Raw genomic sequence first — 19289 nt, forward strand, 5'->3', positions numbered from 1 at the left:
TGTCTCTTTTTGAAGTTAAAATCAAACAGATGAAGTTGACACACTCTTTGTCCCCTCCCCACTCGCAGGCCCCCCACTCTCAGGAGGCAGCCATTGTCATGAATTTGTTGTGATTCCTTCCGGCCCATGTGCTCTGACTGTCGCATAAACATGTGTGCACTGTGAACAACACTGAGGCACAGCAGAGAAAACCCTCTCTTGTGATAGGGAACCAGAGCAAGGCCGGAAACAGTCTCTGGTCAGCTGATCAGAGCTTTGCATTCAATGTCAGCGGAGAGCAGGGGTTCTCAGCTTCACCTCTACTGGCGGTTGGGCAAGATAGCTCTTTGCTGTGTGTGTGCGCACCGGGGGTGGAGGTCTGGGCTGTCCTGGGCATAGTAGGATGCTCAGCAGTATTCCTGGCCTCTGCCCACTAGACGCCAGGAGAATCCCTCTTCAGTTACGACAACCAAAAATGTCTCCTGACATTGCCCATTGTTCCCCAGGGGCATCATCTGTGGCTTTGAACCAGCCCTGAAGAGTAATTTCTTTATTTCAGGTAAACAAAGCACTAGGATTGAATGCTTTACTGTGTACTTCCTCTAATTAGTGCCGATTTCCTTATTAAAGTCAGAGTCAGAGTTTCAGTTGCATGTTTTCCTTTCTCAAGGGGAGGCTTTTCTTCTCTCTTCGCCTTTATAAGCAGTACTTCACTGCTATGGAAAACTGCGTTGTTAGAAGTACTTCATCTGCTGTAACCCCTTTTGCAAACCTCTGATTCTGTTCTTTGAAGGCTGTTGCCTTGTCTTCCTCCTCTCTGGTTCGCAGAGCCCCTGTTGTGTATATTGGGCCCTGAAAGCTACATTTTCCCGAATATTATCTGATGAGTAACAATGACGACAGCCAACAAACGGCAAAGGTTTCACACGCTGTTTGATTTGATCCTTCCAGCCTCATCTCGTGAGGGCCATAACTTGTTTACTCCAGGCTGGGAGAGGAGAAGCCGCTTGCCCGAGTTACGCAGGTGGAGGCGGGGAAGTGACTTTCACCCACAGACCTCTCACTCTTCAGCCTTGGCGTGTAATCCCCAGGCCCTGCCCTCTCCGGTGTCCAGCTCGTCCATGTGTCCAGATGCCCCTCCAAACAGCACGTACTTTAGAATCTCAAGTATAGGGAAGGAGTCTGCTTTTCCTTTCTTTTTAACCCACCACAGACCTTTGCCTAGTGCAGGGTAAATGGAAGCACCCCGTGTGTGCATCTGCCCAGTGAGCAAACACTCGGGCAAATGGACATCCAGTTCCCTGTGCCTCCGGCAGCTCCTTGTGTGACAAGCTCCGCAGGCTGCTCTTTGGTTCCAGAACTGAGTGGCCGCACCACAGAGTGGCCGCACCACAGAGTGGCCCCCCCTGCTGTGTTGCAGATGTTTGACAACATTGCCGCGCTGAGGTTCAACGACGGGGACAGTGGGGAGAAGCTCGTGTCCGCCATGATTTCCGCCGAGGGCGAGGTCATGGAGTTCCGCAAGATCGTGCGGGCTGAGGGGCGTGTGGAGGACTGGATGACAGCAGTCCTGTATGAGATGCGGAAAACGAACCGGCTCATTACCAAGGAGGCCATTTTTAGATACTGTGAGGACAGAAGCAGGTAAGGTTGCTCGTGGGAACGTGTTGCTCCATCATTAACAGTTGTGATGGATCAGTGTTCAGGGTTTGGGATAGACTGACTGACGTTTCAGATGAGGTCTTCTTTTCTTGCAACATCTGCCTTTAAAGGATCACCTGGTTCAGCAGTACTTCTCCACGTGCAGTCCCTGAACTGACAGCATCAGGGGCCCTGGGAGCTTGTTAGAAATGCAGATGCCTGGGCCCCAGCCCACACCTGCCCCATCAGAAACTTGGGGAGCCCAGGAATGTGTCCTTTTTCAACAGGATTCTGAGCACAGTCAAGTGTGAGAACTACTAAGCTAGTGGTTCACTGGAAACCTGGTGTTGGTAAGGTTGACTCTGGGTACAGGTTAATGAGTAGAGTCGTCATTATAATGTTTAATGAATTTCAGTCTCCTTGGTCTTTGTGTCTGAGAAGCGTGCAGGGTTGAGCCAGGCCTGATCCCAGGTGCTCAGAGGCAGTTGAACTCCAGGACAGGACGAGCCTTTGGGTGACTTGTTCTATTTACTAGACATAGGCGGGGGGTTCCCAGGAACATTGTGGTATATTTGGCAGGGCCCTATGCAGACACTAAATTCTTATTATCATTACAAGAACACTCTTTTGATTTTTTTACGTGACCTTTCTGATTATGAAAACCAAAAGTGCCTGTTTCAATAAATTGTTAGGACCCAGTATAATAGTTGGATGATTGTGAGCCTGCTATTTCTTAGGTACTATGATATATAAAAAAGTTGGTTTACATCTTTATGTAATCAAGTTATATAGAGATATTCAGTGGTGTCCTGCTAAACTGGCTGTCTAAAAAAGAAAGCTTTGACTTAGAACATCTGCCCATTCACAGGGTGTAAATACTCCTCCCATGGCTGATTTCAAAGCTAAGTGGAATATAATCATGGTAAGTGGTTTAGCAGCCGTCTTGCAAAATTCCTGACTGTTTGACAGCTCTCATGAGCTGATAGGAGGTGGCCTCGTACATTATTGGCTATATTCATTCAACCAATATTTTGTGGGCCCTTGGTCTGGGCTGATCACTGTGCCAGATGATATTCAAAAGCTGAACTATACAGAAACTACTGCCCTTCAGGTGTAGTGAGAGAAACATTGATGTGAGAGAGACACATTGGTTGCCTCCCACATACACACACCCGACCTGGAGCAGGGATTCTGCAACCCAAGGGAGGTGCCCTTGACCGGGAATTGAACCCGCCACCCCTTGTTCCGCGGGCTGATGCTCTAACCACTGAGACACATGGGGCAGGGCCTGGCAGAAGAGTTACACTGTCGTGCACTTGCCTGAAGGTGTTAACTCTGTCTGCCCTATGCCGGATCCAAGAGACAGAGTCTTCACGGGACTGTGTTTGGTTCCTGGCTACAGTCACAAAGGTGTGCTCTCCTTTAGAGTCGACTGGATGCTCCTGTACCAGGGGATGGTGGTGCTGGCCGCCTGCCAGGTGTGGTGGACGTGGGAGGTGGAGGATGTCTTCCACCGAGTACAGGCAGGGGAGAAGCAGGCCATGAAGAGCTATGGCAAGAAGATGCACCGGCAGATCGACGAGCTGGTCACACGGATCACCAAGCCCTTGAACAAAAATGACCGGAAGAAATACAACACGGTTCTCATCATTGATGTACATGCCAGGGATATCGTGGATTCTTTCATCAGGGGCAGGTGCAGGCCTCCCCACATGTCCCTTAGCCTCCTTGGCCTCTCACTGTTTCCCCTGTCCCCTTCGCATCCACCTTTTCTCCCGCCACCTCTGCCTCCCTCTTCACTCACCCCCTATGTCTCTCCTCCCAGCATTCTCGAGGCCCGGGAGTTCGAATGGGAAAGTCAGCTGCGCTTCTACTGGGACCGAGAGCCAGATGAGCTGAACATCCGCCAGTGCACAGGGACCTTTGGCTACGGCTACGAGTACATGGGGCTGAATGGAAGGCTGGTCATCACGCCACTCACCGACCGGATTTACCTGACTCTGACACAGGTGATGCAGTCGGGCTGTGTGGTTGTCATTTGCCTTTGGTCGTGTGTTTCCCTCAGCATGACTGTGGTACTTGGCTGACCAGTGTCTTCCCCAACGTTCACGTCTGTTGGAACCTCAGAATGTGACCTTGCTCAGAAATAGGGTCTTTGCAGATTTAACTCCTTAAGGACTGGGATGAACACCCTGGATTAGGGCCCTAAACCCAGTGACCCATGTCCTCTTCAGAAGAGGAGAGGACACAGGGCTTCAGGGCAGGTGGTATGAAGATAGAGGCAGGGATCGGGCTGAAGAGTCCATGGGCCACGCAGCGCAAAGCATTTCTCCCGAGAGTCTAGAGGGAGCGGGGTCCTGCCTACACCTGCACTTCAGGCTTATGGCCTCCAGACTGTGAACAAACACTTAGAGGTCAGGTCCTAGAATCTGGAGATAAAGGGCCAAGCTTTTCTCTTGCAAAGATGACTTTTTACTGCACAGATGTGTGTGTGTCCCTAAGCCTCAACTCTGGGCATGGCTGGGGCATTGTCCTCAGGGCAGGCACAGCCTCCAGCATGGCATTCAGTCCCCAATACACTGGTCCCTTTTAGTGGGCAGAGGGGTCAGTGAGGTTCATGGAAAAGCAGAAATGTTAAAAATGGTGACTGTCGGAAAAGGTGAGTGTGAACCTGTCCATTGTCGTGTGTGTGTGTGTGTGTGTGTGTGTGTGTATGTGTATGTGTATCCCACATGTATCATCATGGTGCTAAGCTGGGAAGTGACAGCTGTCTTCTTACAGGAGTCAGACATGTGTTTTGCATTTGGCTTCTAACAGGCACTGTCCATGTATCTGGGCGGGGCCCCTGCTGGCCCAGCAGGTACCGGCAAAACCGAGACCACCAAGGACCTGGCGAAAGCCTTGGGCTTGCTCTGTGTTGTAACCAACTGTGGCGAAGGCATGGACTACAAAGTAAGGCCTCGGCGTCCCTTTTGGTACCTTCTCATTGGACAGAGAGTGAGAGTGGGCACGGCAGGAAGGCACTCACCCCACATGCTTCCACACAGTGGCAGAGACACCTGGAGGGGTACTGGAGAAACCTCTCACTGCCGGTCTCAGGACTCACATGTGTCTGCTTTGTTAGCAGTGTGTAGAGCCAGAGTCTTGAACTTAAATGCCCACCAGAGTCAGGTAGAGAGTGAGTAAAGTAGCTGACAGTCAATAGAGCATGGTGAGGACTGTGGCCCACTGAGAGCACTGCTCGGTCTAAGGGGGCCACTGTTTAGCTCTGGCTACTTGTTGCCACTTGGAAAAGTGGACCCAGTGTTGCTGGATTCTCTAGTATTTGAAGAAAACTCCAAAAATCTGGAGTTTCCCATGAAAATTCTTAATTTGTAAAATCCTGCGAGTGGGAGCTGGCCCATGAGGGGCCTTGGAAAGTCTTGCCAGGAAGATCCATTAGTGGGGAGGCTGGCTGGTTCTCTCTGGTCCATCTGAAGAGTGTCTGCTTTAGTTTAGAAAATGTCTTCATCACTGTGTCACTTGTCATCATAAAGATGAAAGTTGCCCTTTTCCTGACATTTGTTGTAGGCCGTCGGGAAGATTTTCTCTGGCCTCGCGCAGTGTGGGGCCTGGGGCTGCTTTGACGAGTTCAATCGCATCGATGCCTCCGTGCTCTCGGTCATCTCGTCTCAGATTCAGACCATCCGAAATGCTCTGATGCATCAGCTCACCACGTTCCAGGTGAGGCACCCTGTGAGGGCCCCCCGGCCACGTTCCCAGGGTGGACGCTTGCGGGATTACCTTGGAAACATCAGACAGGGCTCTTTCCAGACCAGGCTTCCCATAGATGAAGAGCTGAAGGGTGTTGTTTTCAAACTGAGATGGTTGGGTTTCCCAAAATTGTCAGCAACTTGGATGACTGAGGACTCGAATGTTCTCTAAGAATGTCAGATGAGCTCCAGGTATATACAACTAGTAGTTATGGGCAGGTAGAGCAGTGCTCTCAAAGGCGTGACGTTCTCTAAAGGGAAAGGACATTCTTAGTAACTTCCCATGTTTGAGAAAATTAACATTCCAGTAAACCAAAATGTCTTCAGTAGAAATTACCACAGTGCACAGAAACTCCACCTTCACACCTGGTGAAGTTAGCACATGCTATTGAGCAGGGTTTTTAATGTTACCAAGTGCAAAGGCAAATTTTTAAAAATTCTGAGAATTCCCTAATCTCACCTGGTCCAAGACTCCATCTGTAGACTTGCGTTTGAGACAGCTGCGTTGAGTGACATCACATTAATTGGATCAGAGTTCGGGGGAGTGTGGTTTTATATAATTCAGGTAGCCCAGAGATGGGGTCTCTGACAACAGAGCTGGCCCATTGTCCGCTCTGGGGTCCTCTGTGATATCCACATGAACGAATGGTGCCCTCACGTGTGATGTCCCATTTTCTCCACAACCTGGCAGAAAAGGAAACTGACACTCAGAGAGATTTAGTGACCTGTTGGGGATCACACAACACCTTGAATCAGCCCCAGGCTGCACTCTTTCCTGGCATCAGATGCTTCTCAAGTGGAGAGACCTTTGATCCAGATCAGATTGGGGTCAGCTGAGGCTTGTCCCCAGAAACTCAGGCCACAAGCACAAGGACCGCCTTGTGCCCATGGAAATGAATAGCCTCACTGCCCCACAAGCCTCCTCTCCCCGGGGGTGGGCTGGCCGGACACCTGACCCCTCCTTTCCTGTCGTCCTTCAGTTTGAAGGGCAGGAGATCTCGCTGGACTCACGGATGGGCATCTTCATCACCATGAACCCCGGCTACGCGGGCCGCACGGAGCTGCCCGAGTCGGTGAAGGCGCTCTTCAGGCCGGTGGTGGTGATCGTGCCTGACCTGCAGCAGATCTGTGAGATCATGCTCTTCTCTGAGGGCTTCCTGGAGGCCAAGGTGAGCCCACCTTGGCCCACCGGACAGCGAGGATGCCTTGGTCCCTGCCCTGCTGTCCCTGCCCTGCAGCTGCCCTCACGGGATGGCAGGTGTTTCCGTTCTGTGTGGCTTTTACACATTTTCTGCTTTGTCTCTCTCCTCCCTCTCTCCTTAAAATTTTAACTTTTATTTTGTAACAGTTTGACTCCTATGAAGTCACAACAATGGTACAGAGCTCCCATGTGCACCTCATGCAGCCTCCCCCAGAGGCAACACCTCATCTCACACCTGCTGATGCACGTTGTCAAAACTGGGAAACTGAGGCAGCACCTTAAATAAATACACACACACACATCTCCTTTATCGTCGCTCAAACTGTACAACAATAGGCACATGTGTTTTTTAGAAGATTCTGGAGAAGGTACGAAACAGCAGCTACTTTCAACATGAAGGGTTGTTAGGTTGCGTGTCTTCCTGTTTGAAAAGGCTTTTTTACTCTGTTATGTGGTCCAGGTTTCGAGCTACAGTGATGAGATCTCTGGTTCTTGGTTTTTATGAGAGGAATCCCCACGTCATCCTTAGTGACCGGCAGGCCGAAACCTGGGTGTGGACTAGGGGGCTGAGAGGTCCTCAGACACGGTTACAGGAGAAGGTTTCATAATGTGTTTACGTAAAAATAAACAGGAGGCACGTTTCTGGAGTGTGACTGGCAGGGTTTGAAATGCTGGATGGATTCTAGTCTGTAAATGATGGTGGTCAGGGTCTTCCTCAGCCGTCAGGGACAGGCCTGAGTTGAGCCAGGCTGGTCTCCTTTTAAATGAGCTCCTGATTTGGCCTCGTTACAAGCAAAGGACCCATCCTGGTATTTCTGTTAGAGGCAAGATTTGCTCGTGTGTAGAGCAGCTTCATCTGAACACCTCTGCTCATTTTCTTAATTTTTTTCATCTTTTCTCCTAAAAGACTCTGGCCAAGAAGATGACTGTCCTGTACAAGCTGGCCCGGGAGCAGCTCTCCAAGCAGCACCATTATGACTTTGGACTCAGAGCCCTGAAGTCGGTGCTGGTGATGGCTGGCGAGCTGAAGAGGGGCTCTTCCGAACTTAAAGAGGTGGGGCCCCGGTGTGTAACCAGCACCCGGTGGGCCGGAGGGCAGTAGCACCATCCCCACAGGGTTTCAGTCTTAGCTGCCATCTCATTCGGTTGTCTGGCCTTCATTCGATCTCTTTTCTTCTAATTTGAACTATTAGTCTAAGGTCAAGTTCAGCATCTTCACAGAACCAAAGTGTGTGATGTTTCAACGGTAATAGTGAGTCCATCGTTGAAGGGTGCAGGGGTGGGACGAGCAATTCTTCAAAAGCAGGAACATGAGTTATATGTGTGTGTTTTTAACCCTCACTCAGGGATATTTTTCCATTGCTTTTCAGAGAGAGTGGAGGGGAGAGAGAGAGAAACATCGATTGGTTGCCTCCCGCGTGCACCCCGACCAGGGCCAGGGATCGAGCCTGAAACTGAGGTACGTGCCCTTGACCAGAATCGAACCCGGGACCCTTCAGTCCACGGGCAGACGCTCTAACCACCCTGGCCAGGGCCGAGCATGAGTTTTTTCCTCTTTGGGATGAGAGCGAGAGGTGGGATTGTGTTTCTTTCCCACAGAACTGACCTACGTTACGAGGCAGTTCAACCAGCAACATGCCTGGTTTCTCAAGAGGCCGCGCTTGAAACGTTTTCTATGAAGCTTCACTCTGCGTTTTGTAAGAGGGTTTCTAGATCGGCCCCCAGGCCTCCGGGACACATCCTGGGAGACGTCTGTTTCGTCCCATCCAGGACGTGGTGCTGATGAGGGCGCTCCGGGACATGAACCTGCCCAAGTTTGTCTTTGAAGATGTCCCCCTGTTCCTCGGCCTAATCTCGGACCTGTTCCCGGGGCTAGACTGCCCGCGGGTGCGCTACCCCGACTTCAACGACGCCGTGGAGCAGGTGCTCACGGACGCCGGCTTCGTTCTCCTGCCTGTGCAGGTACGAGGTGCTGGAGGCCAGAGTTCATGACTCCTGGGCCTTTCCCTCCTTTTCCCCAGTTATTTTATTTTAACTGTGGCAAAGTGCAGGTAACATAAAACTTAGCATCTTGACCAGTTTCAGTGTACAATTCAGTGGTGGTAACAAGCACATTCACGTTGCTGTGCCACCATCACCACCACCCATCTCAGAACCGTCTCATCTCCCCAAACAAAAACACTAACCCCCGTCCATTTCTTCAGCAGCCCTGAGAACCACCATCCTGCGTTCTGTCCACGAACTGACTCCTCTCAGTTCCTTACATAAGTGGAATCATACGACCTATGTCCTGTGTCTGCCGTACTTCACTGAGCATAATGTCCCCACTGTTCATCCATGTCACAGCAGGTGTGAAGACTTCCCTCCTTGTGGAGGCTGAACAATATTCCATTGTATGGATGGACCAGCTTCCAGTTTTATGTTTGTTTTTAAATATCTTTATTGATTTTAGAGAGAGGAAGGGAGAGGGAGAGAGAGAAACATCAATGATGACAGAATCAATCAGTGGGCTGCCTCCTGCACTCCCCCAACTGGGGATCGAGTCCACAAGGAATTGAACTGTGACCTCCTGGTTCGTAGATTGATGCTTAATGACTGAGCCACACCAGCCAGGCAGAATTATACACCTTTAATGGATAAGTTGTATAGTATGTGAATTATAGCTCAATGAAGCTGTTTAAAAAAAAAAGATGTTTTAACCTAGCTGTAAATCTTATCCCGCAGGTGGATAAAGTTGTCCAGATGTTCGAGACCATGTTAACCCGCCACACGACAATGGTGGTGGGGCCCACGGGCGGGGGCAAGTCCGTGGTCATTAATGCTCTGTGTCAGGCCCAGACCAAGTGAGTGTGAGCTCTGTGGGGAGGCCTAGGCGCTGGGGTGGTTGTCCCATGAGGTTGGTGGTGTTACCTGTCCTGCATTGTGCTCTGATTTCCCTGGAGGTTAAATTTGTCCTAAACACCCCTTTGAACTCATCACATCTTTACTTCTCTCATCGTGGGTTTACTTAACATATTTTAGAAGGTGAAACAGTGACTCTTTTGTGCATCGGACTGTGAGTGGGTTTGTGAAATGAGTACTTCACAGACTGTCTTATGAGGCCATTTCAAAAGTTAGCTTAAGTCAGGGCTCCCACCGTTATGCAACACTTATGACATTAGAGTTTCCAGAAAGAGAGTCGCCTCCCGAAATGCCTTACCATCATAGCCCTGCGGGAGTGATGCCCCTGGAGGGAAAGGTTACCTCACGCCCCTAACATAGAATGACATGAAGGCCTGTGGTGACTTGATGTCCTCACAGTGAAAATGGGTTTTCTGACTTCTCACTTTCGTCCTAAGCAATAACTAGATTCTGGGAAGACTTCAGTGCACACTGATATTCCAGCAAAACTCAAACCAAGCCTCGCAGTCTTTGGGGCTCTGACATTTCTAGATAGTCAAGAAATGTAGTGAGTGATGACCATTTCTTATTTCTTCTGTGTTTCTTATGAGAGACCGAGGGGACAGTGGCCTCCTGATTCTAAGTGAGTCATGCCACAGCCATCTGAAGTTCATTCTTTTGTTAGTTCATTGCTAGGTAATGTATAGGAACATCATGTGTGTGTCCACGTGCGCTGCTGCTGTTCTTATTTATGTATTTGGTCACTTATGAACTATGGTTTGTGTATACTTTAGTTTTCTGTAGATGAACTGATCTCATAGCATTGTGGGAACTCACAGGCATGTTAGCGGGGAGCACCCTGTCCACGTGATTTATAAAGTCAACACAAAGCAGATGTCATCCTTTCAGTACAAGGGATTAGATGCTAGGAGCTCAAAGTCTTGAAAGGTGGTTCCCTTGCATTGAATGGGTTTGTGAAATGAGGGGAGAGTGTGTGGACTGTGTGTTAAATCCGGGTTAGATGGAAAACACCGAATCCTTACACTGCGGCCAAGATTGGTTTCCTGCACGTTCAGTCCCGCTGAGGCCCCTCCTCTAACCTAGGCTGGGACTGACAACGAAGCTATACATCCTGAACCCCAAGGCCATGAGCGTCATCGAGCTTTACGGCATCCTGGACCCCACCACCCGGGACTGGACGGACGGGGTGCTGTCCAACATCTTCAGGGAGATCAACAAGCCCACAGATAAGAAGGAGCGGAAGTGAGTGTCTGTGGTTGGGAGAGAGCCTGCCTTATTTCTTGCCAATCAGCCGAGCGCGCTGAATAGGCAGAAGACAGATGGCACCCTGCACTCTGTGTGAAGGACAGTCAGTAATGTTGTAATAACTGCGTATGGTGCCAGGTGGGCACCAGACCTATCGGGGGATTACATTGTAAATTATATAAGCGTGTAACCGCTGTGCTGTACACCTGAAAGGAATCTAAAACGATACTGAGCTTTTAGCTATAATTGGAAAATAAAGGGAGTAGCACTTTCTGTCCCTGAGGTAGACTGTGACACTTTTTCCTCAAGGGGCACTGGCAGGTTGTTCCCACTTTCCCAGCAGGAATGCAGGTCTGCATTGTCAGACATTCCCACTGCCGCTGATTCTTGAATGTTGGTGACTAACTCAGACAGTTCTTATGTGTTTTCCCCGTTTTATCTTATGGGTGAAACCTGTGGACCAAGCAGGGTGCTGTGTCTCAGGCCTGGCAAGACAACCCTGGGAAGGGGCGTGCAGCAGGAACGGTGGGGGGAGTCCCTCTGGGTTCCACAGCTGGAAGCTCCCTCGGACTCAGGGCTCACTCTTTTTTGGTTGCTGCAGGTACATCCTGTTTGATGGCGATGTGGATGCCCTGTGGGTGGAGAACATGAACTCCGTGATGGACGACAACCGGCTGCTGACCCTGGCCAATGGCGAGCGCATTCGGCTGCAAGCACACTGTGCCCTGCTCTTCGAGGCAAGTAGCAGGAAAACCATTTTGAACATGAGTCTTGCTTTTCATTAAAATTTTAAGTCTTTATTAAAGTGGGAATAAATATAGAGGGTTGTAGGAAACCCGTACAGTGCAGAAGAATGTAAGGTGACTACAACTCGAACCCACCTGCTCCCTTCCCTCGTCCCGTTTCACGGCATCACCTGGTGTCTGTAAGTAACACACTTGGCAAGCTCTCTCGACATGTATCAACTTCACTTTACCTATCATCTGTTGACTGATACCATCAGCCCACCTCTCCTCCTCAAAACTACTGTATCACTAAGTCAGTTAAACCAGTGAGCAGCATTTACATCATTATGACTGGAAATCGTTACCGCAGAGCCGACTAATGCACTGCGATCACATTTACTTTCTTTTATACACTTTTTTTTTTTGGTGGCCTGGAGTTTGTTATTGCTTTGCTTTTTCTCTCTTATTGTTTGCTTGTATCTTACCTTTATTTGTTTTTTTCAAAATTTCTGTCATAGCCTCTGAGCCTATTTCACAGCCCTGGGCCTGAGACTTGCTCTCACTTTAGTTTCACGCTAAGACCATTCCAACTTGTCCTGCAAAACTTGTCTGTGCCTGAGTACGTGTGCATGGCATCGTCTTGTTGGCTGAGTAAACCGCAGCTTTTTTTCATGGAGAGAGGTGTGTGTGAATACTTCTGCTTTAGATGCTAGTCATTAAGTTTTATGCTACCTAGCGTCGACTTTGTTTAAAAAAGACTAAAAGGTGAACACTCCATAACAACGTTTGTTTCTTGGTGGTGGGATTTTGGATTAAGCTTATTTTTGTCTTTATACTTTCTTTTTTTGTCAAGTATTCTACAGCCTGTTAATTCTCACATTAATTTTACAGTAATAGAAAACTTTAAAGGGTGCTACATCAGAGATGCATAATCCTCCCATGATAAACCTTAAGTGTTCAGTTAGAGGCCTCACGAGAGCTGTGTTATCTGAGTATGACTTGGGTTTCATGCGGTTGTAAAAAACTTGGCACAAGCAAAGGCATTTAAGCACGTGGTGGAGTTGTTCACAGCTGCAGACCAGACTGATTTTCTCTGTTTCCCCAGGTTGGAGATTTGCAGTATGCTTCTCCTGCGACCGTGTCTCGATGTGGAATGGTCTACGTGGACCCTAAGAACTTGAAATACCAACCATATTGGAAGAAATGGGTCAAGCAGATACAAAACAAGGTGAAAGTTATTTCTGAAATGAGCTTACAGGTATTGGCATTGGTGGCTGGTTGGACAAACAACCTAGACAGATGTTTGTAAGTTGGAGGCCGTGACCTTGACTGTGACCTATTCATGACCTGGAGCACTTAAAGTTACCAATAAATTACATGAAAACATGGAAGACACACTTCCTGGGTTTCCAGGTAATTTACATCCAGTGAGATAGTGATTTTGATCTAGGCCAGGGGATGGATGACACTTTCTTTTTTCTGTAAAGGGGGTACAGAGTAAATATTTTAGACTTGGTGAATCGTATAGTTTCTTTTGTAACTATTCAACTCTGCCATCCTGGCATGAAAGCAGCCATAGTACATGAGTGGGCGCAGCCATGTACCCATGAAACATCTTTTTTGAACAGTTCTTTTTTTAAAAATTAAATATGTTTATATTGATTTCAGAGGGAGAGAAAGGGAGAGAGAGATAGAAACATCAGTGATGAGAGAGAAACATTGATCAGCTGCCTCCTGCACGCCCTCTACTGGGGATCGAGCCCACAACCCAGGCATGTGCCCTGACCAGGAATTAAACCCAGACCTCCTGGTTCATGGCATGTTTTACCAACTGGCCAGGCCCAATGAAACGTTATTTATAAAAACAGGTGTCCAGCCATGTTTGGCTTCCTGTTTGTAGCAGGTAACGCTTGGTTCAGCCAATCCCAGCTTTGGAGAGACTTGCCTCTAGGAGCTGCCCAGCTCTTCCTCTTTTGCCGCATTGGATGAAATCAGTGTGTGAAGGACCTAGCTGGCTTGTTGTGTACTGAGATCCAATGAGTTCAGTTGACCTCAAACCATGTGATGTGTCGACAACATGGCTGCTCAGAAACATGTCTTGTCTTAGCATCTGGTGTCATTGAAAGGCCCAGAGATAAATGTGACAGTTATGTGAAAGTCCTCGCTTGATCATACCCAGGACACCATGACCACATTCTCAGAGGGACACAGGGTGTCTCTAGGACCACGGGGCTGGTGGTGAATTGAGATCAGGACGCAGTTCCCCCCAAGAAGCCCGGGAGGAGCGTGATGGGACCATCTGAGGTGCTGTCACACGGGAGAGAGAGCTGGCGGTCAATGGTACCTCACTGGGGAGAGCGAGGGGCCTCCCACTGCTTGGCACTCTGCTGGGTGAGGATGGTCACACCACTTGAACTCTAAGACAACTAGCCCCTTTTCTGTCAGATGGGACCTGTTATCCCACCTCCCTCCTCAGTGGCGGGATAGTGTCTGTGGCAGTGAAAGGAGCTGCTTTGTGATGGAATGAAAGTGCATTTCACTCTCATCAGTGTTTCTCTCCCTCATTCCCTCTCCATTCCTCTCTGTAAAAATAAAAAAATATTTTTTAAAGAGTGTACTGGAAAACAGAAACTCCTCTACAGATGTAAGGCTCTGCTGTCGGAGTCAACTCCCCTGCCACATTTGTCCTTCATGAGGGATGTTTCCCACCCCTGTTGACAAGGAAAGCTGGACACTAGCTTCCCTTTAAACAAAGGAGGCCTTGGAAATGCCTTGGAATTCTTCCTCCTACAGGCGGAGCAGGGCGACTTACAGAGCCTCTTTGAGAAGTATGTGCCCTACCTCATGGACGTGATCACGGAGGGGATAGTGGACGGGAGACAGGGAGAGAAGCTGAAGACCATAGTTCCTCAGACAGACCTAAATATGGTGAGAAATGGTCTCTGCTGGCAAAGAGAAAGCCTTCCCCAGAGATGAACCCGCAGTGGGCTTTAGGGGAAGAAGCAAAGGTGCCAGGTGGGTACACAGGTTATGACAAGACACACACTTTCTGTGTGGCCCTGGGCAAGGTAAGCGCCGTCTGTCTGAACCGTTACCACTGGTCATGTGTTCCCATCACGCTTAGTCTGGGATCCCGGGGTCTAGGACCAGAGTCGACCCTGGGTGTGTGTGGGGGCAGGGGGTATGGTCACTGACTCAGGAATCTTCCTGTGGACCAGGTGACCCAGTTAACCAAGATGTTGGATGCATTCCTGGAAGGAGAGATAGAGGACCCTGACCTCCTTGAGTGCTACTTCTTGGAGGCCCTGTACTGCTCACTGGGCGCCACGCTGCTGGACGAGGGGCGGCTGAAATTCGATGAGTGTATCAAGCGCCTCGCTTCCTTGCCTTCCGCTGACACGGAGGGGGTCTGGGCCATGCCCGGGGAACTGCCAGGTGGGAACCCAGTGTTGCCCATCTTCCTGCTCAGAGTATCGTAGGCTAGGTTTTTGGAGGGCGTGGCCTTGCATATGTGTGTTGGGGGGTTTCCCAGCTTGTTTGCCCCTATAGAGGAGTGCGCAGGGGTGAGAGCACCTGCTGGTACCCCCAGGAAAGGTGCAAACGGTGGGTATCTGTCTGGAGAGTGATAGTGTGAGCTCTGAGTTCTCAGTGAGGTTGCTGCCTGGGGGACAGGTGGCATTAGTTCATTTCAAGCAAGTTCCTGCTGGAGCCGATTCTGTGTTTCCATGTTTCCATGTCTGTGATCGAAGTGATGTGGACCTGTATTTCCCGCAGCTCAACTCCCCACCTTGTATGACTTCCATTTCGATCCTGCACAGAAGAAGTGGATTCCCTGGAGTAACTTAGTCCCAGAGTACATTCACTCCCGTGAGAAGAGGTTTATTGAGATCCTGGGTGAGCACCAAGCCTATTCCGTGGCTCTTGAGTCCCACCCAGAGGGCTGATGGGAGAAACTGAGGAGAGGGAGACGTGGGCCCTGCCAGGAGGGTGGCACTTTTTATTCCTTCCAGGGCTGCCGGCTCTGAGCATCTTAAGACATCTGTGACTCTCGGCTCCTTCCCCAGGCAGGCGGGTCCTGAGCAGTGGGCCAGAATGGGTGGGGTGCTGCTCCGATTCCCGCACATTTCCACGGACTCCCTTCGTCCTACGGTGCTGCCTGGGTGTGGGAAGGAAGGGACAAGAGAACGGACAAGGCAGCGTTTTGTAAGAGGCGCTGCCTTAAGGAGTCTTGCTCCACTGACGGTTATCTGTTGAGATTGCACCCCTCTGGCTACTTAGATCACAGAGAGGCTGAATATTTTTACAAAATCAGTGTCCAGTGTTGGCTCTTGCAGAGTGAGGCGCACCTGTATGCTCGGGAACCGATCGAAGTTAAAAACTGCCTGTGTGGGAGTGAGCCAGACCCGACCTGGAGGGCTTATTTCTCTTCAGAGGACGTTGGTCAGGAAACCAGATGCTGCAGATGTGTGGGTAGTGTAGGCAGCAGGGAGTCCCAGTCTTTAACATCCCCAGTGCAAGTCAGACTTGGGCTCCGAGGCGTCCGGCTGTGCTAAGTAACCAGCTAAGTAACACAGCTGCAGGAATGCCTCAGCCTCGGGAGCCACGCCCTTACAGTGGTGGACTGGTGTGTAGACCCTGCCTCCATAGAGCTGTTAGAGTAACGGCTGGGGAAGTGAGCTTCTAAGAAGACTTCACCCATCTATACATCTTTAAGGTCACATCTCAGGCTTTTGCTGACACTTTTTATGGGTTTTCTGGGAGTCTGAAACTCCAGGCTATTGTGTGCCCGCCCTCTGGTGTTTTTGTGACACTCTCGCCCATAATGTGTCCCGCAGTTCACACAGTGGACACGACCCACACCACCTGGATGCTGGAGCAGATGGTGAAGATCAAGCAGCCTATTCTTCTGGTTGGTGAGTCTGGCACCTCGAAGACAGCCACCACCCAGAACTTCCTCAAAAACCTGAGCGAAGACACCAACGTAAGTCTGTACTTGTATCGGCCATCTAGCACGGAGGCGGCAGAGTGCCAGCCGGGCTTCATGGCAGCCTCGTGAGGGGAGGGCTGGGCTGCACTCCTGTGGAGAGGCGAGTTCACTCACCCAGGCATGCAAACATGGGATACTGAGCTTTAAGGGTGTCATTACAGAGGGCACAGAGGGCTGTTTACAGCAGAGGGAGCTACAGGTTTGTGGAGTCAGGCAAAGAGAGGCTGCATTCAAAAGTGTCCCCCCCCCCCCCCACACTACCCCTCTGCCAGGACTTGGCCACTGGTGCTCTCTGGCCCAGCAAGGCACATCTGCACACGTTCACGGTCAGGAGGCTTCATCCAGCCTCTGCATGGTCAGCTCATGTGCACGTGCATTCAGGCACCTTAGTTGGAGGGTGTGGTCAAGGTAGTGGTCCTCCAGACCAGCAGCAGCCCCTTAACAGTTGCTCAACCTACCCCAGACCTACCGAATCGAAACTCTGAGAATGGGGCCTGTCACGTGGTGTGGCACAAGTCCACCAGGCCGTTCTGATGCCTTGAGTGTGCAGATCACTGATCTGTGGACTCAGCACTTGCTCTAAGAAGTACAGGGAGAGGCCCTGAGTCCCCATGCACGAGGATGCGCTCCCCACACGAGGACCTGGGGCCTCCCTCCCATTCCCCCCAGCAGGTAGTTCCAGAGACGGAACCAGTGGTGGTTCACCCTTGGGACTTGTTTATGAAGACACGGCAGGCATGATGGGAATGTGCGTTCAAATGTTGCTTTGTCACATTGCAAATGCCGTGGTGCACTTTGCCTTACGATACAATCACTCTCTGAAGGAGTGCAAACAGGTGTTATTAAAATTATCCCTCAGATGAGAAAAACCAGGTTCAGAAAAGCTAACGACTTTCTGGAGGTCACCTAACTAGAGCTGAGCAGAGCCAAGACCTGCCCCACCCCCATCTGTGTCCGCAAGGCTCACAGGCGGCAGGCCTGCCAGAAGGGCAGAGGAGTTCTTGCTTCAGCACTTAGAAAAGAGTGAAGAGCAGACACTGGTTACAGACGAGTTAGTTCAGATATCAGTGAGTCTGTAAAGGAGACAGTAGCTTATGGTCACGTACTGACCGCTGGCCGGTATTCTGCGGAAGAGGGTAGGTTCTGGAATCATCTCCCTGTTTCAGATTGTGTTGATGGTCAGTTTCTCCTCCCGCACCACGTCCCTGGACATCCAGAGAAATTTAGAGGCGAATGTGGAAAAGCGAACCAAAGACACGTACGGCCCTCCAATGGGGAAGCGCCTCCTGGTGTTCATGGACGACATGAACATGCCAAAGGTAGGGGCGGAGTGAGGGGCGGGACCCGTCGTGTGCTCGCCTGTGTGTGTGTGTGTGTGCTCGCCTGTGTGTGTGTGTGTGCTCACCTGTGTGTGTGTGTGTGTGTGTGTGTGTGTGTGTGTGTGTGTGGAGAGAGCGGGTGTGGTAACACCTGTCTTTACTCTGCATGATGTCTGCGGGGCATGGTTATGGGGAGTGAGCTTGGGATTCAGTGTTACTGGATGCTCTTCTCACACTGAGGGACCCTTTTCTTAGTGGCGACATTCCTCGGTTTCTTAAAAGATAAAGCAGGCGGAAGTCAGCCTCTGAACTACGCCCAGCATGTGTTTGAGTGTCAGCCCTGGATACATGGGGAGCATAGGGCAGACACTTCCCAAGAATGCTTCTGGATTTTCCAAGGGAGGGGGGGAACTTAACATACGTGATGGGCGTGTTCCAGGGGCCAGAGCCGGAGAGCTGCAAAGTTTCTTAGTACTGGAATTTAAATTTTGTATCATTTCTACAGAACCATTTTTTCCTGAAAATCTATTTTCCAGAAAGACTGTGTGCAAAACCAGGATTCATCCATGCATCTGTCTATTCATCCATGTGTCTGGCCATCCATGCATCTATCCATGCATCCCTCCCTCCGTGCCTGCATCTCTCCATCCATGAATCTATCCATGCATATATCCATCCACCCGTCCATCCCACCATGCATCCACCCACCCACCCACATACCCACTTATCCGTTCATTTATCTGTGCGTTCATCCACGCATCCACCCACACACCTGTTTACCCACCCTTTCTTGTACCCACCCATTCATCCAGTTAACATATGTTTATTGAGCACCTCCTGTGGTACTGGTGCAGCGCAGCAGTCCTTGCCCCTGTGGAGCTTGCAGCCTAGTGTGGGAGAAACTACAGGTGGACATGTAATTGGGAACTCTGAGAAGCCCCTGAGACTGCACCCAGAGTGCTCTGGGACAGGGAGAGAGGCGGTGGTCAGCAGAGGCACCCCTGGGTTCTGCTGTGGGACTGCGACCGCTCTTTGTCTTCTGAAACCCCGAGGTGGATGAATATGGCACACAGCAGCCCATCGCCCTGCTGAAACTGCTGCTGGAGAAAGGCTACCTGTACGACCGTGGGAAGGAGCTGAACTGTAAGAGTATCCGAGACCTTGGCTTCATCGCTGCGATGGGAAAGGCTGGGGGAGGCCGCAACGAGGTGGACCCGCGGTTTCTCTCTCTGTTCAGCGTCTTCAATGTTCCCTTCCCTTCGGAGGAGTCTTTGCATCTAATTTACTTCTCCATCCTGAAAGGCCATACCTCGGTAACTCGATGTTGATCAGCTGTCCACCTGACGGGACCTCACCATGGGTAGGGATGTCTGAGGGCCAACGTGAGTGTTCCCACAGCAGGCACAGTGCCTACAGCCCATGGGGCTTTTAGGGGCCTGCGAACACACTTAATTTCTTTCAAAACCAGGAGAAAAAGTGAATGTAATCCAGCTAAATTGTATGGCTACATTATGTAACTTACCCATAAAATAGAAAATA

The 19289-nt window shown here is 50.3% G+C and overlaps 1 protein-coding gene across 1 annotated transcript in view; it reads left to right on the forward strand.

The window, feature by feature from the left end:
• The window catches only part of DNAH10 (dynein axonemal heavy chain 10), a gene marked incomplete at its 5' end in the record, with an annotated part of 76092 nt that overhangs the window by 30754 nt on the left and 26049 nt on the right, over nucleotides 1-19289 (forward strand). Inside the window, 18 exons of the mRNA XM_081122784.1 lie at nucleotides 1400-1623; nucleotides 3047-3316; nucleotides 3446-3629; nucleotides 4438-4572; nucleotides 5191-5343; nucleotides 6353-6541; nucleotides 7481-7627; nucleotides 8344-8535; nucleotides 9298-9416; nucleotides 10558-10716; nucleotides 11321-11456; nucleotides 12550-12672; nucleotides 14238-14372; nucleotides 14663-14879; nucleotides 15219-15338; nucleotides 16280-16425; nucleotides 17598-17750; nucleotides 18803-19063. Coding sequence (XP_080978910.1) covers nucleotides 1400-1623; nucleotides 3047-3316; nucleotides 3446-3629; nucleotides 4438-4572; nucleotides 5191-5343; nucleotides 6353-6541; nucleotides 7481-7627; nucleotides 8344-8535; nucleotides 9298-9416; nucleotides 10558-10716; nucleotides 11321-11456; nucleotides 12550-12672; nucleotides 14238-14372; nucleotides 14663-14879; nucleotides 15219-15338; nucleotides 16280-16425; nucleotides 17598-17750; nucleotides 18803-19063 — 3063 coding nt within the window. The remainder of the gene's footprint in view (nucleotides 1-1399; nucleotides 1624-3046; nucleotides 3317-3445; nucleotides 3630-4437; nucleotides 4573-5190; nucleotides 5344-6352; nucleotides 6542-7480; nucleotides 7628-8343; nucleotides 8536-9297; nucleotides 9417-10557; nucleotides 10717-11320; nucleotides 11457-12549; nucleotides 12673-14237; nucleotides 14373-14662; nucleotides 14880-15218; nucleotides 15339-16279; nucleotides 16426-17597; nucleotides 17751-18802; nucleotides 19064-19289) is intronic.

This window comes from Miniopterus schreibersii (genome assembly GCF_964146895.1).
Source record: "Miniopterus schreibersii genome assembly, chromosome: 20".
Taxonomy (NCBI): domain Eukaryota; kingdom Metazoa; phylum Chordata; class Mammalia; order Chiroptera; family Miniopteridae; genus Miniopterus; species Miniopterus schreibersii.